General features: G+C 31.6%; 2 protein-coding genes and 1 long non-coding RNA gene across 8 annotated transcripts in view; 2 read left to right on the top strand and 1 right to left on the bottom strand.

Moving 5' to 3' along the window:
- The window catches only part of LOC147833611 (uncharacterized), a 49357-nt gene extending 46353 nt beyond the window's left edge, over positions 1-3004 (bottom strand). For all 4 annotated transcript variants that reach the window (XR_015509122.1, XR_015509121.1, XR_015509120.1 and 1 more), the window contains exons 1-2: positions 2748-3004; positions 914-967 (exon numbers count right to left, since the gene is read on the bottom strand). This is a non-coding gene — a long non-coding RNA (uncharacterized LOC147833611). The remainder of the gene's footprint in view (positions 1-913; positions 968-2747) is intronic.
- A 1438-nt stretch (positions 3005-4442) lies between these two features.
- LOC147833610 (uncharacterized) lies at positions 4443-12173 on the top strand. Of its 2 annotated transcripts, XM_087283755.1 has the most exons (7): positions 4443-4772; positions 4862-5001; positions 5101-5311; positions 7692-7857; positions 7941-8001; positions 8218-8295; positions 10006-12173. In XM_087283755.1, the coding sequence occupies exons 1-7, from the start codon at positions 4739-4741 to the stop codon at positions 10126-10128; spliced, it is 813 nt and encodes a 270-aa protein (XP_087139881.1). In that variant the 5' UTR covers positions 4443-4738; the 3' UTR covers positions 10129-12173. The 2 variants fall into 2 exon arrangements, with proteins under 2 accessions (XP_087139881.1, XP_087139882.1); XM_087283756.1 differs by lacking the exons at positions 4443-4772; positions 4862-5001; positions 5101-5311 and adding an exon at positions 5462-5517 and having other exon boundaries at positions 10006-11966.
- A 433-nt stretch (positions 12174-12606) lies between these two features.
- The window catches only part of scn2b (sodium channel, voltage-gated, type II, beta), a 29960-nt gene continuing 27305 nt past the window's right edge, over positions 12607-15261 (top strand). For both annotated transcript variants that reach the window (NR_144433.2, NM_001346412.2), the window contains 1 exon segment: positions 12607-12849. Coding sequence is in view for 1 of the 2 variants with exons in the window: in NM_001346412.2 (NP_001333341.1) it covers positions 12768-12849 (82 nt within the window). In the remaining variant the exon portion in view is untranslated.

The following is a 15261-nucleotide window of genomic DNA, read 5'->3' as shown; positions in this document are numbered from 1 at the left end:
GCAGCAAAGTTGGTTGATTAGAGGCATTGAGCAAAATCATTAGTAAGTTCTTTTTTTTGTTTTTAATAATTAACTATACATTTAATACTGTTATCTAAGCTAATAGTTATATATAATGGAGTTAGATATATATAATTATCCTCCCCTCCTCTATTTAAATAAATACAAAAAACACAACAACTACTTAAAACCAGGGTAGTTTGAGTACCAATTTCAGGAAGTTTGGGGGTGTGGCTGAGAGTGGGGGGTTGAAGTGCATTAATAAATGTCAAAACTAGATTTATTGTTTTGGTGTATTGTTTTGTATCTGAAATAATAATAAGTAATTGTTTATACCATTGCAAATGCAGGATTGTGCCAAGCAGGGATGCAGGGATGAGGATATTCAGTTAATTGTCTGAAACAGACAGATTTAGCCCAACAATAGCTTCTACATATTTAAAATACTTTTTTTTTTTTTTTGTAAATTATATGTCTGTATCTACACATAGCCTAAAAGTGAGGCTAAATTAAACTATAATGCACATTTGAATAAAAATGTTATACTTTAATGTTTTATTATCATCCATTTACTGATGCAGGGATGCAAACAGGTCCTTGTTCATCAAGATTTACAGTGTTACATTTAAAAATGTTAGGAAAAACATTGAAAATAAGTTTGATTAATGAATAACATGTACTGTAACAATTAAATATATGAATTTGCTTTACTGAGGCATACAGTATGTATTACACAAACTACAGAAAAAAATCCTGTTAGTCAATGTACTGTATAATTCACCACTCAAATCTCCCATTTAAAATAGGAGTTATTCTTTTTTCAGTCTTCTCAATTGCACCAATCTGAAATGGGGTTCCTCCTAGATGGTGATAGTTCACACACACATCCAAAAAAAAAAACGGATTTACTCACCAGTCAATTATCCTTAAGTTGTTCCAATCCTGTATCCTTAGTTTTGTTCTTGTGCTAAATACAATAGAAATGTGGAGGGTAAGAAATGAGGAGCATTCATTTTTATTTTTTCAAAAGGTATGTTTATTTTTTTATTTGTAAAGTGTGCTGAGTTTACAGTATACAACATACTTTGTAGAAATTCTGAGAATTAAACTGCACAACCCAAAAGAAACAATGCTACTTAAAAGTATAAGAGTTGGCTCTCTATAGAACAAAAATAACTGCTTTTACTTTATTTTACATTTTGCATTCATTAGGTAAAAAAAAAAAAAAAAAAAAAAACTTGTGAAACCACTCTGTTATTAGGCCTGTCACAACTAATATAATATAATTAATATATCGATTTATCACACAACACAGTGACATGACCTCAATCGTTATACAGTACATAAAAACAATTCAGTATGGTTAAGAAAAACATTATAGTATTTACTATAAAATTACTTCATGTGGGTGTCAGACAACTGAAAATAGATCTGGTAGCAGATATCAAAACCTCTGTAACTTTTTACCTTGCAGTTTTTAGTTAACATTTATTATTATTTATTTAGGATTTGCCTTTTCTCATTTAAAATGCTTTGCCTTGTCATAAAAGTGTTAAAATTACTGTAATTAAATGAAATATTCTTAAGAATAAAATATTATGTGTTCTTTAGATGAGTGTACTTACATTGTGATGACATTCTATTGTCATTCTGGCATTAGATAATGATTGGCATAAAATGGTCTTAAAGTGACAATAATATTGTTTATCGCTATATAGTTTGGTGCAATATATATCATACCACAAAAATATATTGTTTTGTAAAAATGGCACTTGTTTGAATTTGATAAATCAAATATAACTGTTTGAAAACACTGACAGAGAAATTGAGTATTTGTACAAAAAATAAATAAATAAAAATAGAAAGGGTTTGGCTATTTTTGTGAAAACTATTTTTATTTTTTTCATGGCAAGGTTAACATTTGCTTGAAATTGCACAAATACAATTTTTGGGTTAAATTGCACTGCAACTTATTAAAATAAAAACCAATTTACTTGTTTGTCTGTGGATGATACCATAGATTAAATATATATGAATATCTACTATAAATGCCTACAAATCTATTAATGTGAATCATCATAATCTTGAATCAAATGAGTTAGTACTTATAAATACAAGAAAAGTTGTTCAGCTGCTAGAAACTGCAGCTGGGTCACATTTCTAAACTGTGATTCATCAGATCAACACTGTACTCAATCATATAATCACTCTGATTAGAGAATACGCGTTTAGTCAGCTTGTTCTCCAAACATCTGGCCATTGAAACTGTTCAGTAACAAATAAATGATTATATACTCCATTACTCATGAATAGACTCATTATTGATCTGATGAATAATTCAATGATTTATTCACTCATGAGGAATTTCAGACTTATACTTACTGATTCAACACTTATGAAATTCCGGACACATGTAATGATTCTGTATTCTCAACAATTGTGTCCCACTTAATCAAGTTCACTACAGAAATAGCAAAGTGTTTTGTAAGAATTGAAGTTGCAGCTGAATAATAAGGAATGAATGGATCAATGTGACAGACATCTTTGTTTTGCCTGAGTTGATGTACTTCCATATTAACACTATGCTTTCTCTTGAGGAAAATGCCTTTATGTTTGTTTGACTACTGTAAATGGCACACTAGAGGGCGAAAGAGACAAATTTATGTTGAAAACATTTATCCACTGACCTCCGTGCCTTAAAGGAAAAGATCGCGGAAAAAAACTATTAAGCATCATCATTTGCTCACCCGAATGTTCTTCCAAATCTGAACGACGTTATTTACTCTACGGAATGTGACACTGAAAATCCTAACAGAAACTATCCACTTCCATTTCCAAACTAGTCCCCTCATGTGTTTTTGATCACCAATGAAAGTGCTTCCGGTTTGTGAAACCTCCCATCAAAATAGCTTAACACTAATTATTTCAAATAAGGACCAGCGGCGGGGCCAAGTCAGAGCACTCACTCTGGTCACCCGGGTTCTGCGCTGGTTGGGAAAATTCCAAATTGAACCAAAACACTCTATAACAATTGGCTTAAGACTGGCAAACAAAATTCGGGACATTGCAACCTGCAGAACCTGGGTAGTTAAAATAATAATATAATAATAATAATTTCAGATAAAGCTGTTCTTTATTTTAATATACAGCTAAATTTCTGTATGCTACAGCATTACACATGACAAAAGCTTTAGGTTTATGTATTTTTAAATAGAGCAATGTCTTATTGGATTAATTAGTCTTTTGAGTCACCATTAATAATTGTGTTTTAGTTACTTGTCACTGGTGGTAGTGTTTAACACAAATGTAGTAAAATTACATTTATTAAAATGATTTTTTCCTGAAAAATTGTCATTGGTATTACTTTCATGGTTATATTACCGAATATATCGAATAAATAAAGAGAACTCAAAAAGTTTGAGAAACTTTTGAACTTTTCGACAAATCATCTGAGTAAAAAAAAAAAAAAAACGAATCTATGAGTACTGTGAACTTGTTTCAAAGTAATGAGGTATTAATGAGTTATTTAGAAAAAATACAATTAAAATTAAGAGTTAAAAACTCTGAAGCACATCTTTTTTTAATTTTGAAAGTAGTTTTGAGAACTTTTTTTAAAAAGTTTTTTAATCGAGAAAAAAAATATATATATGTATATATATATATATATATATATATATATATATATATATATATATATATATACAGTATATATATATATATATTAGCTAATAATGCAAATAAATGCATTATATAATAATGGATAAATTGATAATGCAAATAAATTTAAATGTGTTTATCCAATAATCATTTAAATAAATAAACACACTCTGCTATGTAGAATAATAAATATATAAATAAAGAAAGAAATGAGCCAACTACTGAGGAAATATAGCTACTATTTAAGGTAAGCAAACATTTTTTTAACTCTGCCTTAAAATGTGAAATCTGCCTTTGTAAGCATGTGTTACAACTTACCCCCTGTCTGTTACAACTTGCCCGCAGCTGGAATAAATAGTAAAATTTTTACTCCTGGCATTTTTGCAAATACAGCACAAAAAATCCAGTAGTCACAATTTCAGTGCTCATAGGGGAGGCATGTGTGTTATTGGTAAAATAAATAAATAAATAAATAAATAAATAAATAAATAAATAAATAAATAAATAAATAAATAAATAAATGGTTTGTCTACCCCGATTACTTTGTTTATTATTTGACCAAAACCAATGTGTTACTTTGTGCCCCGCTCTCCCCTAAATATTTAACACATTAATTCAACAGAAAGATTCACTCTTTTGGGTTTTAGAGATAATACCTCTACAAGTTTAAAGTTGCTTTTCATGTTCTTTTGATGACAAAATATACTCTGACAGTGAATTGTAACAAAAGGAAACCTGATACTTTGCAATGCTGGTAGTCACAAAATAGAACCACAAAATAAGAATAGGAAAAAAAAAAAAAAAAAAAAAAAAAACATCTGCCGGATGTGGAAGAGTAGGCATTTCTGAAACCGATAACCAAACCACAATCAAATGTGTCACGAAAGAGCGAAGCACTTCCTCACAACAATTAAACTCGTGAACTGTTAGAGTTCCAGAGGCCATTTTTTCTGTTAGATACTAAAATTATATATTTCATTTTTAATATTTATTCATAGTTTATTATGATGTATGTGTATTCTATATTTATCTGCAAGAAACATTTTTATGTATTTAGTTTCTTTGCTCTGCATTGTCAGTGATGTTGTATCTGGTCACGGTATTCATCCTCACAGGTAAGCACAAATTAATTTCTTCATGTATTCAAGTCTATGACACATTTTATTTCCTAATCAAATATTTTTTGCGCTCTTTTGGTGGACAGTTTATGGAATCCATTGTTGTGTGGAGACCGGTCCAGATCAGAGGGTTAATGTTGGGACAGATGTCTACTTGTCATGTAATTTTTCAAAATGTCAAGGACCTCTGGACATCATGTCTCTCAGTGTGGAGTGGGAATTCCAGGTATTTTTGGGACCAGCACAACAATACATTGCACATTTATAAAAGATTACATGTATATTTGTTTATATTAATACATTTGTGATTTTTTTAAAAATACAGAGTAACTCATCTTTGTCAAAAATAGTCCTCTACTACATCAAAAATCAAACTGCACCAGCTTCTGGTGTATTTTTTCAAGGAGATGTAGAATTGAGGAATTTTGATATACTTCTACCATCTGTGACCCATGAGAACAATGGAACTTACTTGTGCAGATTGCGTCTTAATGGCATTTTTCACAAGAATCAAACACACCTTTATATCCGATCAGGTAACAAAGCATTTATTATTTTTTATTAAAAATTTAATTTGAACTTGTTTGGTTAGCTAGTGTGGATAAGCTGTTTATTTGATAAAAATATAACTGTCATAACATACTTTTTATTTTAGTAAAACATGTTTCAGATTAATGTTTTCAAATGTATACAAAATTACAACAGTATTTGGCAGAGATACAACTATCATTCTAATATACAGGTAAAGTCACAATTATTAGCCCCCCTTTGATTTTTGATTTTCCTTTGCAAATATTTCCTAGATTGTGTTTAACAGAGCAAGGAAATTTTCACAGTATGTCTGATTTTTTTTTCTTTCAGGTGAAAGTCCTGTTTGTTTAAGATTGGCTAGAATTAAAGCAGTTTAAATTTTTTTAAAAACCATTTTAAGGTCAAAATTATTCGATTTTTCTTCGATAGTCTACGGAACAAACCATCGTTATACAATAACTTGCCTAATTACCCTAACTTGCGTGGTTAACCTAATTAAGCCTTTAAATGTCGCTAAACCGTGTAGAAGAGTTTTGAAAAATATCTAGTGAAATATTCTATTCTGTCATCATGGCAAAAATAAAATATATCAGTTATTAGAAATGAGTTATTAAAACTATTACTGTATGTTTAGAACTGTGTTGAAGAAGTCTTCTCTGCGTTAAACAGAAATTGGTGAAAAAATAAACAGGGGTGCTAATAATTCAGCGGGGCTAATAATCCTAACTTCAACTGTCTGTTTATATGAAAATAATAATTTCACACTGCAGACTAGTGTAATTTAACAGGCTAATGGTCAAGATAGGCAACAAAGCAAACATAAACAACAACAAACAAGAGTTTTCAACTCAGAAATAACCACACTTTGTTATTATAGTTCATTTATTTCGTTTGCTGGAAATTAGAACTGAATTTAGGAATAGTTTTAAAGCAAATCTTTGCACTTAACAAACAAAACAAATATGTAGACTAATAGATTTCTTCAGTGCAGTGAGCATAACATTCATTCATTCATTCATTTTCTTGTCGGCTTAGTCCCTTTATTAATCCGGGGTCGCCACAGCAGAATGAACCGCCAACTTATCCAGCAAGTTTTTACACAGCGGATGCCCTTCCAGCCACAACCCATCTCTGGGAAATATCCACACACACATTCACACACACACTCATACAGTATGGACAATTTAGCCTACTCAATCCACCTGTACTGCATGTCTTTGGACTGTGGGTGAAACCGGAGCACCCAGAGGAAACCCACGCGAAGGCAGGGAGAAAATGCACACAGAACTCCACACAGAAATGCCAACTGAGCTAAGGTTCGAACCAGCGATCTTCTTGCTGTGAGTCGACAGCACTACCTACTGTGCCACTGCTTCACCGTGAGCATATCACTGTTCCTTTACTCCACAAAAGTAGAGGGGTAAAGTAAAAAGGAAGTAAAGAGGAGGCTTGTTCTTTATCCTCACACTGCAGATGGTCTGTTTAACTGTTTTCTCGCTAGTAAAGTGTACAGTTTTTCCACTTACAAAGTCTGCCATTTAAATAAATAGCAAAAACACCATGGCGTTATGTAGCTGTGTTAAAGGGATTAGGAGACAAGACACTAATTGGTTTAATGCACGTTATGTTCAAAACACACCCATAACTCATTAAGAGCATAAGCACAACCCTGTTGAACCATGCGCCGTGGCGCAAACTGTATTTTTCTGTCCTTAAAATAGCAAAATGGATACGGACATTCCCTTAATGCTTTTGCGACATGCACTTTAGACGTTGGGCCTAGACCAGGGATGGGCAAACTCAGTCTTGGAGGGCCGGTGTTCTGCACAGTTTAGCTCCATCTCTAATCACACACACACATGCTTATAGATTTCTAGTGATCTTAAAGACACTGATTGGCATGTACAGGTGTGTTTGATTAGTGTTGCAGTTAAACTATGCAGGACACCGGCCCTCCAGGACCGAGTTTGCCCACCCCTGGCCTAGACCATTAAAATAGAGCCCTAGACCTGCTTTTAGATGGTCAATGGTGCAGACTATTTTAGTTCTTTAAAAGAGCAACACAACACCAACGATGTGCCTTACCACACCTCCATTTTAGACCTGCACACCCGTGAGTCCATAAAATGGCACAAATGGATTTGCGATTTAAACAACGTGGTGAAAAACATGAAAATTAGAGATGCGCTGATCTGAAAATAGTAACAAATTGCGCCAAACATGTCTTGCATCTTATTGCGCCGGGTGTGTGATAGGGCCCTACTGTAAATGCAGCAACATACTTTATACTGCTTAAATACTTAGCGTAGTGTAATGGTTTAAAATAAGATTAATAAAATACTACTATTTCAAATGATTAATCTCCAGAATTCTTTTTTTCTTCAGCTCAGACCAGGAGAAACAGTCCAGGAGTGACTGATCTTCAGGCTTCTCAGACTCTTCCTCACTGGCTTCTGCCAGTGCTCTCTGTGACTGCGGTTGCGATGCTAATTTCTACTGCTGTTTTGGGAAGAAAGTTTTACAGATCAATCCGGACAGGAGATGACTCAAAGTAAGTAATGTTGGTTTAAAGAAAGAAACACCCTAGCAGCTTGCAGGACAATTTTCTTTGACATATATCCTTTTTTATTATAGGCAAAATATGGAAGAGATTAAAACCAGCAGTGATACCAAAGACATGAGGATCACTTACAAGGTAGCTTGCTATCTTTAAAACTTACTTCTGTGTTTCTGTTCTTGTTTCCTCCATTTGTTTTCTGACAGATTAATTCCACAAAAAGTGCAGAGCAAAAAATGAGAAGTACATATGAAAAAGCTCATTTGTGCAACGGAATAAAAAAATATGAAGTACATTACAGTTGTTGCGTTTTTCGGATGTTCTTCTTTCTCTGAGGCTTGTTTTATGTCTCAGGTGGGATGCAGCTCTATGCCTGTACTGACAGATGTAGGCAATCCACCCGGCAGTCCAGACAACATCTATGTCACCATGGTAATCAAGAAATATGTGAAATACATTAATTATATGAAGCAATATGTGATTGCATAAGTTTATTCCACCTTTATTCTGCTTAATCTATGTGATGAGTTTTTTTGTTTGAAATCATTTAACACACTTAATTACACTTTAAAATAAATGTATAGCCCTTTAAGGGACAGTTCACCCTCTAAAAAATGGATTATTAGCCACCCTGTTTATTTTTTTACCAACTTCTGTTTACCAGAGAGAATATTTTTTCAACAAATTTCTAAACATAATAGTTTTAATAACTCATTTATAATAACTGATTTATTTAATCCATGATGACAGTAAATAATATTTTACAAGATATTTTCCAAGACACTTCTATACAGCTTAAAGTGACATTTAAAGGCTTAACTGGGTTAATTAGATTAACAAGACAGGATACGATAATTAATCAAGTTATTGTATAATGATGGTTTGTTCTGTAGACTATCTACTAAAAATAAATAAAAAGCTTAAAAAGGCTAACAATTCTGACCTTACAATGAGTTTAAAAAAAAGGCTTTTATTCTAGCCGAAATAAAACAAATAAGACTTTCTCCAAAAACAAGAAATATTATCAAATATACTGAAAATTTTCTTGCTCTGTTAAACATCATTTGGGAAATATTTGAAAAAGAAAAACAATTCAAAGAGGACTAATCACTGTGACTTTAACTGGACATTTAGCAATTTTTGTCTTATTTCTGAAATTGAATTGGTTTATTGCAGCTTTGAAAACTGGCTTGTTTTGGCAATGTTTTGCCAGAGTTAGAAAAAAAAACGTTCAAGTCATTTAAAAGATATAGGCACCATGGCCTAAGATATAGGCATTTGCAAAACATAAACAAAAAATCATACACATAGTGCTTTTAAATAACTATTTTTTAAGTACAGTTGTTTTGATATGTTGACGAATATACTTTATACATATATTACGCACTTGATTATAACGTGGTATACACTTGGATTACTTGTTAAGTGGGCCAAATTAAAACTTTTTCAGTACAAATGTTCAACAACAAATGCAATTTTATACAAGACAATTACATTAACGTTCAGAAATTTACTTAATACTTTAATTGCTAAATTATCTACCATTACTAATTACTTGATTTGACTACATCTGTAGACTTGAAAGTTAGTACAAAATTAAAGTAAAGTACAAAATTATAAATACATTATAATTAGGCACTTACATCTTTTTTCATCTATTTTGTATTGTATTTGCAATAATTATAGCATTTTAATGCACATCAAATCTACATTTTAATAAACTAAGCATGTGTTTAATTTTCAGTTGTTCTATTTATTTTAGCAAAGTAAAATACATAAATAAAAGTTTTCATAGATTTCAACAAAATATACAGGTTATTATTATAGATAATAATATTAACAAAGCAATAAGACTTTTAGATCAAACCACTAATTAGTTGCTTATTAATAGTTATTAAAGTAGTTGATGGACTAAGCTAGGGATGTAGAATAAGATCATACTTTATAAGTGCTAATAAACAGCTAATAGCTTAATAATAGGCCTGGCAATGAATAAGCCAACAGTTATTGTGTGAATTTTAACTTAAAGTGTTACCTTTATGACATGCATCTTTAATATTGTAGAGTGAAATTATAAGCATGCATGTTTACAGTTAGTAAAATAATGTTTATATGTGTGTTTTTGTCAACCTTTGGATGCAGCATGGTTTCCCCTTTACTCCCATCGCAGCCAGACACAGCAGACGTCTTCCTACTGACTGGCAGTCAGAGAAAGAAGAACCCGTATTCTGTATACCTTCTGCCATCGAGATAAAGAAAAACTGATCATGCTGCCTTATTCAAAACATACAAAATGGGACACAAACAGAAGAATTAATTATTTAAATAGATTAGAGTATAAAATATTTATACTGTCAGGTAGTTTAAAACAAAGTGCCTGAGGCATTTTTTCTTTAATTTCTATCCTCATTTATTGTTATTAAGCAAAATATAATTATCCCACATTTTACATGAATTAGAATTAGAGTAGCCATTTGTCATTAATTGTAAAAGAATGAATAATTTACTGTCATATCAAAAAGACTTAAAGTTCACAGCATACTTCATCCAAAAATTCTAATTCTGTCATCATTTACCCCCGTTACCTGCTTCAAAACCTTCTGAATTTCTGTTGTTATCACAAAAGAAGATATTTAGAAAAATGTTGTAAATCTGTAACCATTGACTACATTTGTACTTGCTCTTCCTAATATGGAAGTCAGTGGTTACAGGTTTTCAGCTTTCTTTAAAATATTTTCTTTTGTGTTCTACAGAAAAAAAAGGAATCATAAAGGTTTGCAACCATTTGAGATAGAGTGAACAGGGAGCAAATTTAATGTATTGGGGCGAATTATCCCTTTAAGCAGAGATGCCCAAACTACATTTGGCCCTTTGTATCCTTTAATTTGGCCCGCCAGATGGAAAATGATTGAGAAAGGCCGGACAATGCCTTTAACAGAGATTCTAATTTCTGTTTTAATGCAAACTTTTGTTTGTTTTATTGTTGAGCTACAAAATAGCAAACTGAAAATAAATGTTACAAGTAAATGTTGTACATGAATCAGATTTTTAAAAAAAAGTACATACAGTAAAGTACTGTCAACACAAATAGGGCACAAAGCAGAAGACATTAGCGTGCAAATTAATTAAAGCAAAGGCAGTAAAACGATGGTAAAACAAGGGTAAAACGATGGTAAAACAATGGTAAAACATTGGTAAAACATTGGTAAAACGAGGGTAAAACGATGGTAAAACAATGGTTAAACGATTGTAAAACGATGGTAAAATAATTGTAGAATGCGGGTAAAACGATGGTAAAACGATTGTAAAACGATCGTTTTACCTTCATTTTACCATTGTTTTACCATCCTTTTACAATCGTTTAACTATTGATTTATCATCGTTTTACCCTTGTTTTACTACAGTTTAACTATAGTAAATGCATACTAAAACCATAGTAAACTAGTAAAACGAGGGTAAAACAATGGTAAAACAAGGGTAAAAAGATTGTTTTATCCTTGTTTTACCATTGATTTACTATTGTTTTACCCTTGTTTTACCATTATTTTACTAGTTTACTAGAATAATCTACTTTAACTATGGTTTAAGTATACATTTACTATAGTTAAACTTTATTAAAACGATGGTAAAACGATTGTAAAACAATGGTAAAACGATTGTAAAACGATGGTAAAACGATTGTAAAACGAGGGTAAAACGATGATAAAACGATTGTAAAACGATTGTAAAACGAGGGTAAAACGATGATAAAACGATTGTAAAACGATTGTAAAATGGTTGTAAAACGAGGTTAAAACGATGGTAAAACGATTGTAAAACGATGGTTAAACGATTGTAAAACGATGGTAAAACGATCATTTTACTATTGTTTTACCATCGTTTTAATATCGTATATTTACAGTAAGAGTTCAGATGCAAAAAAACTGAGTTCTATCTGAATTTTTCTTCTACAATGAGTGTTTGTCTTAGCCCCTTATGTTAAGGTTCAGTTATTTCACATTAAAAGGGATGAAAAAAAAACTATTATTTGCCTTTTTTTCATATACTGTATATCCTATCATGGATCATGTACACTATCACAAAATAAAACTGCTACATATGTTTAGCTTTCATTTTGTTCCCATTGCACTCAGTTTAACAGACTCGCTGTCTCTAGAAATATTGCCCAACAAAATGTCCCTGATGTACTGAGCGCAAAAGTGGTTTTGTGTATTATACTCAAGTATTCATGCACTTTGCCTTTGAGATTTAAAGGAACCACAAGCCAAGAGTTGCAATAAACTAGTGGCTAAACCCATTATTGGCATTAAGACATTGTTTCGGTGTAGCATCTTTAATGTGCAAAATGACGCTGGCATGCCCATGTTTAAAAAAAATGCATACATATATTTTTAAATAGGACAATTTTCCAGAATTTCCAGCATCATTTATTTTCTCACCTGCATCTGTGCTCATCTGTAGTGCACTTTGATGTCCATTAGTGAGGAGATGAGGAGAGGTGGTGCTACTGCAAGCTGCTGCATCATTTTTTGGTTTCGCGTCAACAACCGCGTGGATTTTTGTAGACTAATGTCTGGCTGTGGCGAATCGAGGAAAGACATGCAATAAATAAATGCATATTTTTTAAATCGTTTAATATTGCCTATATTAAATTTCTACATTATTTCTTCGGTGCAATAATAGTTTAATGTTACAAAGTGATTAGTGTCAACCCCCTTGTACAAGAAATCAAAAACGGCAACCATAATATCAACCAGTTCCCTGCTACAGACACTGCCAGCCATATCATAGCACAAAATAAAACACATTTTCCTTGGTTTTTTTTATGTCTGAAACGGAGAAATAGATCTCAAACGCATTTGTTTTATTCTTATTTTGCGATCCTTACATTTCCAGCGACCAAAATGCTCATTTCATTGCATTCTGGGGAAACGCAATGGGCGTCCGCTTTGAAATTATCCTGTGTTGCAATGGTGATGTTTCTGGGTAAGTAAAAAAAGAGCTTCTGCTATGGGGGGAATAAATGAAGCACATCATTAAAATGACAATTTGTTTGCAATATGGCGTATTTCCCTGAGCCATGTTATGATATGTGTGAAGAAAGGATGATAATAAAAAGTAGGCGTCATTACATACCTATAGCGTTTTATGGTCATCACAGATTACCTGTCAATCACTTTGAGGAATACGGCTGTGGCTCTGTTCAAATCGCCATTGGTACTATAGCTACCCTGTTGTGAGCGCATTCAGATCAGAATAAGTGTAGTAATCAAAGCAAGACAAACTGCAAATAATTATACGTGCATGCATAGGAAATTTTTTTTTCATACAAGCCGCTGTGATTGTTTTTAATGATCTGTTTAGCATTTATAAAGCTCTCTGTCAAATTCATGGTATAAGTCCATACTGCTTCTATTTGTTTGATTTCAGTGACTCCTTCTTCAAGTAACATGGTTAGACCAGTAGCTGGCAGCAAATTAATGTGTTATGAACAAGTCGTCATTTAATCTATTCTGCAGATTTATTCAGGCAAGGACAAAAGTGGTGATTCCGTTCATGATTCGTTTGGAAAAAATTGAATTGGTGGAGAAACAGCTCCTTTAAATAACAACAACAACACTTAAGCAATAAGGTTTTGTTTGCTAATATCAGTTGAGCCTATCAGTTTACATGACATAACATTGAGCAATACTTGTTATAGCATTTATTAAATCTGTTAATAAGATATTCAAAATGTAGAAAATATATTTTGAAGATCAACGTTTTATGAAGCTATAAGGACAGTTAATGCTGCGGATTACTGCATCTACTGTACATTAACATATTTATATCTACTCATGAATTATCTATGTAATCAATTATGAAATGTGAGCAAATTATAAAGTAATAACATGACAATAATATTTTTTATGATGAAATTATTATTATTATTATTATTATTATTATTATTATTGTTATTATTATTATTATTATTATTATTATTATTATTATTATTACTGTATCTCTATAACAACTAATACTATTGAAAATATTATTATTATAAAAGGGAAATTTGAATGGACCAAAAAATATCTCAATTTGTAAACATGTAAAAGAACATTAAAATTCAAAATAATACATATGTTGCAAATGATATTATTGCAAAAACATTAATAAAAACAAGATATGTTTGAAGCAACATCTAATTAATAATATAGTAATCATAAACAGTAATAAATATCAAATGTCCATGTTCTTGTTATATTGTGAATAGATTTACAGCTCCAGCTGTGGCTTCCTGAGGGGTTTGCTGTTAAATGTTGTATGGGGATTATTCATTTCAACAGAAGGCAGATGTCCTAGTTTATTGTGGATAATCCACGTTGTAGTCGACGAATTTTAATAAATTAAAGCTTTTTTTACTGACCTAGAATTTATTTTAGGCTTAATATAAAGGGGAATAAATTGTGCAAACCATACATGTCTGCATTCTTGCGTTAAAGTGAATACAGTGTAAGTTTAAGAAAAGCCACAAGAGGGCGTAAAATGCTGCTTTTTATTAGACTAACATGACCTGGAATATTCCAAACTCATTTTAACTTTAATCCTAAATAATTTAATTGCAATACATGGCTCTATATAAAGAGGCTAAAAACCAAAATTATACATATAAAAAAACTTTATATATGAAGATAAATCTTAATAAGAGAAATAGCAACTGCCACTCACTAGCTTATTCACATGCATATTTCATGAAGATCAATTAATTGATTTGAAATAGTTGTCACTTGGTTTTTAAATTTTTGTTATTTACTGGAAAATGACCCATAAAAGAGTCCAAATAGATTTGGGTCCATTGTGGATTTTGATACAAATATTAATGCTGGATATTTTAAGCTTTCATCCACTAGAGAATGCGGCCTTAGCTATTTATTTTCATGCCAGAGTTATTTGCACATAAATACACAGATGAATACTGTAGACCTTGGTGCAGGCATCCTATTCTTCAGAAAATCGAAGTAAATAAAATATTTCCGTCAGCTTCCCCCAAATACACTAAATGATTGCACAAGGTCCAAAAGCTATTCAACTCAATTTAATACGTCTCTTCTTCTTCTTCTTCATTATAATGGTCTACTCAATTGAAAACTTTGAGGTTAGTAATTGTAGTTAGCAAAGATGCATTAATTGATTACAGCACTTTTTTTAAAGGAAGTTAATGTAGCATTTTTAAAGCAATTTTTAATAACAATAGTTAATAATACCTTTTTAAAAAGTAGTTAATAACAGCAAGTAGTATATTTGATTAATTTCTGGAGTATATGTGATACTCAGACTAAAGTAATGATGCTGGTATCTACGCTTTGTGGTCACATATATAAATTACACCCAAATACAGTAGAAACATGCTATTACTAT

This window comes from Danio rerio, chromosome 15 (assembly GCF_052040795.2).
Source record: "Danio rerio strain M-AB ecotype USA chromosome 15, GRCz13ab, whole genome shotgun sequence".
NCBI classification, from domain to species: domain Eukaryota; kingdom Metazoa; phylum Chordata; class Actinopteri; order Cypriniformes; family Danionidae; genus Danio; species Danio rerio.
This window is presented reverse-complemented; position numbering and strand designations above follow the sequence as displayed.

Coding starts and splice junctions, on each gene's coding strand:
- LOC147833610 (XM_087283755.1), top strand. CDS start 4,739: ATGTTGTATCTGGTCACGGTATTCATCCTCACAG. Junction 7,858..7,940: donor CGGACAGGAGATGACTCAAA/GTAAGTAATGTT, acceptor TTTTTATTATAG/GCAAAATATGGAAGAGATTA. Junction 8,002..8,217: donor ACATGAGGATCACTTACAAG/GTAGCTTGCTAT, acceptor TTTATGTCTCAG/GTGGGATGCAGCTCTATGCC.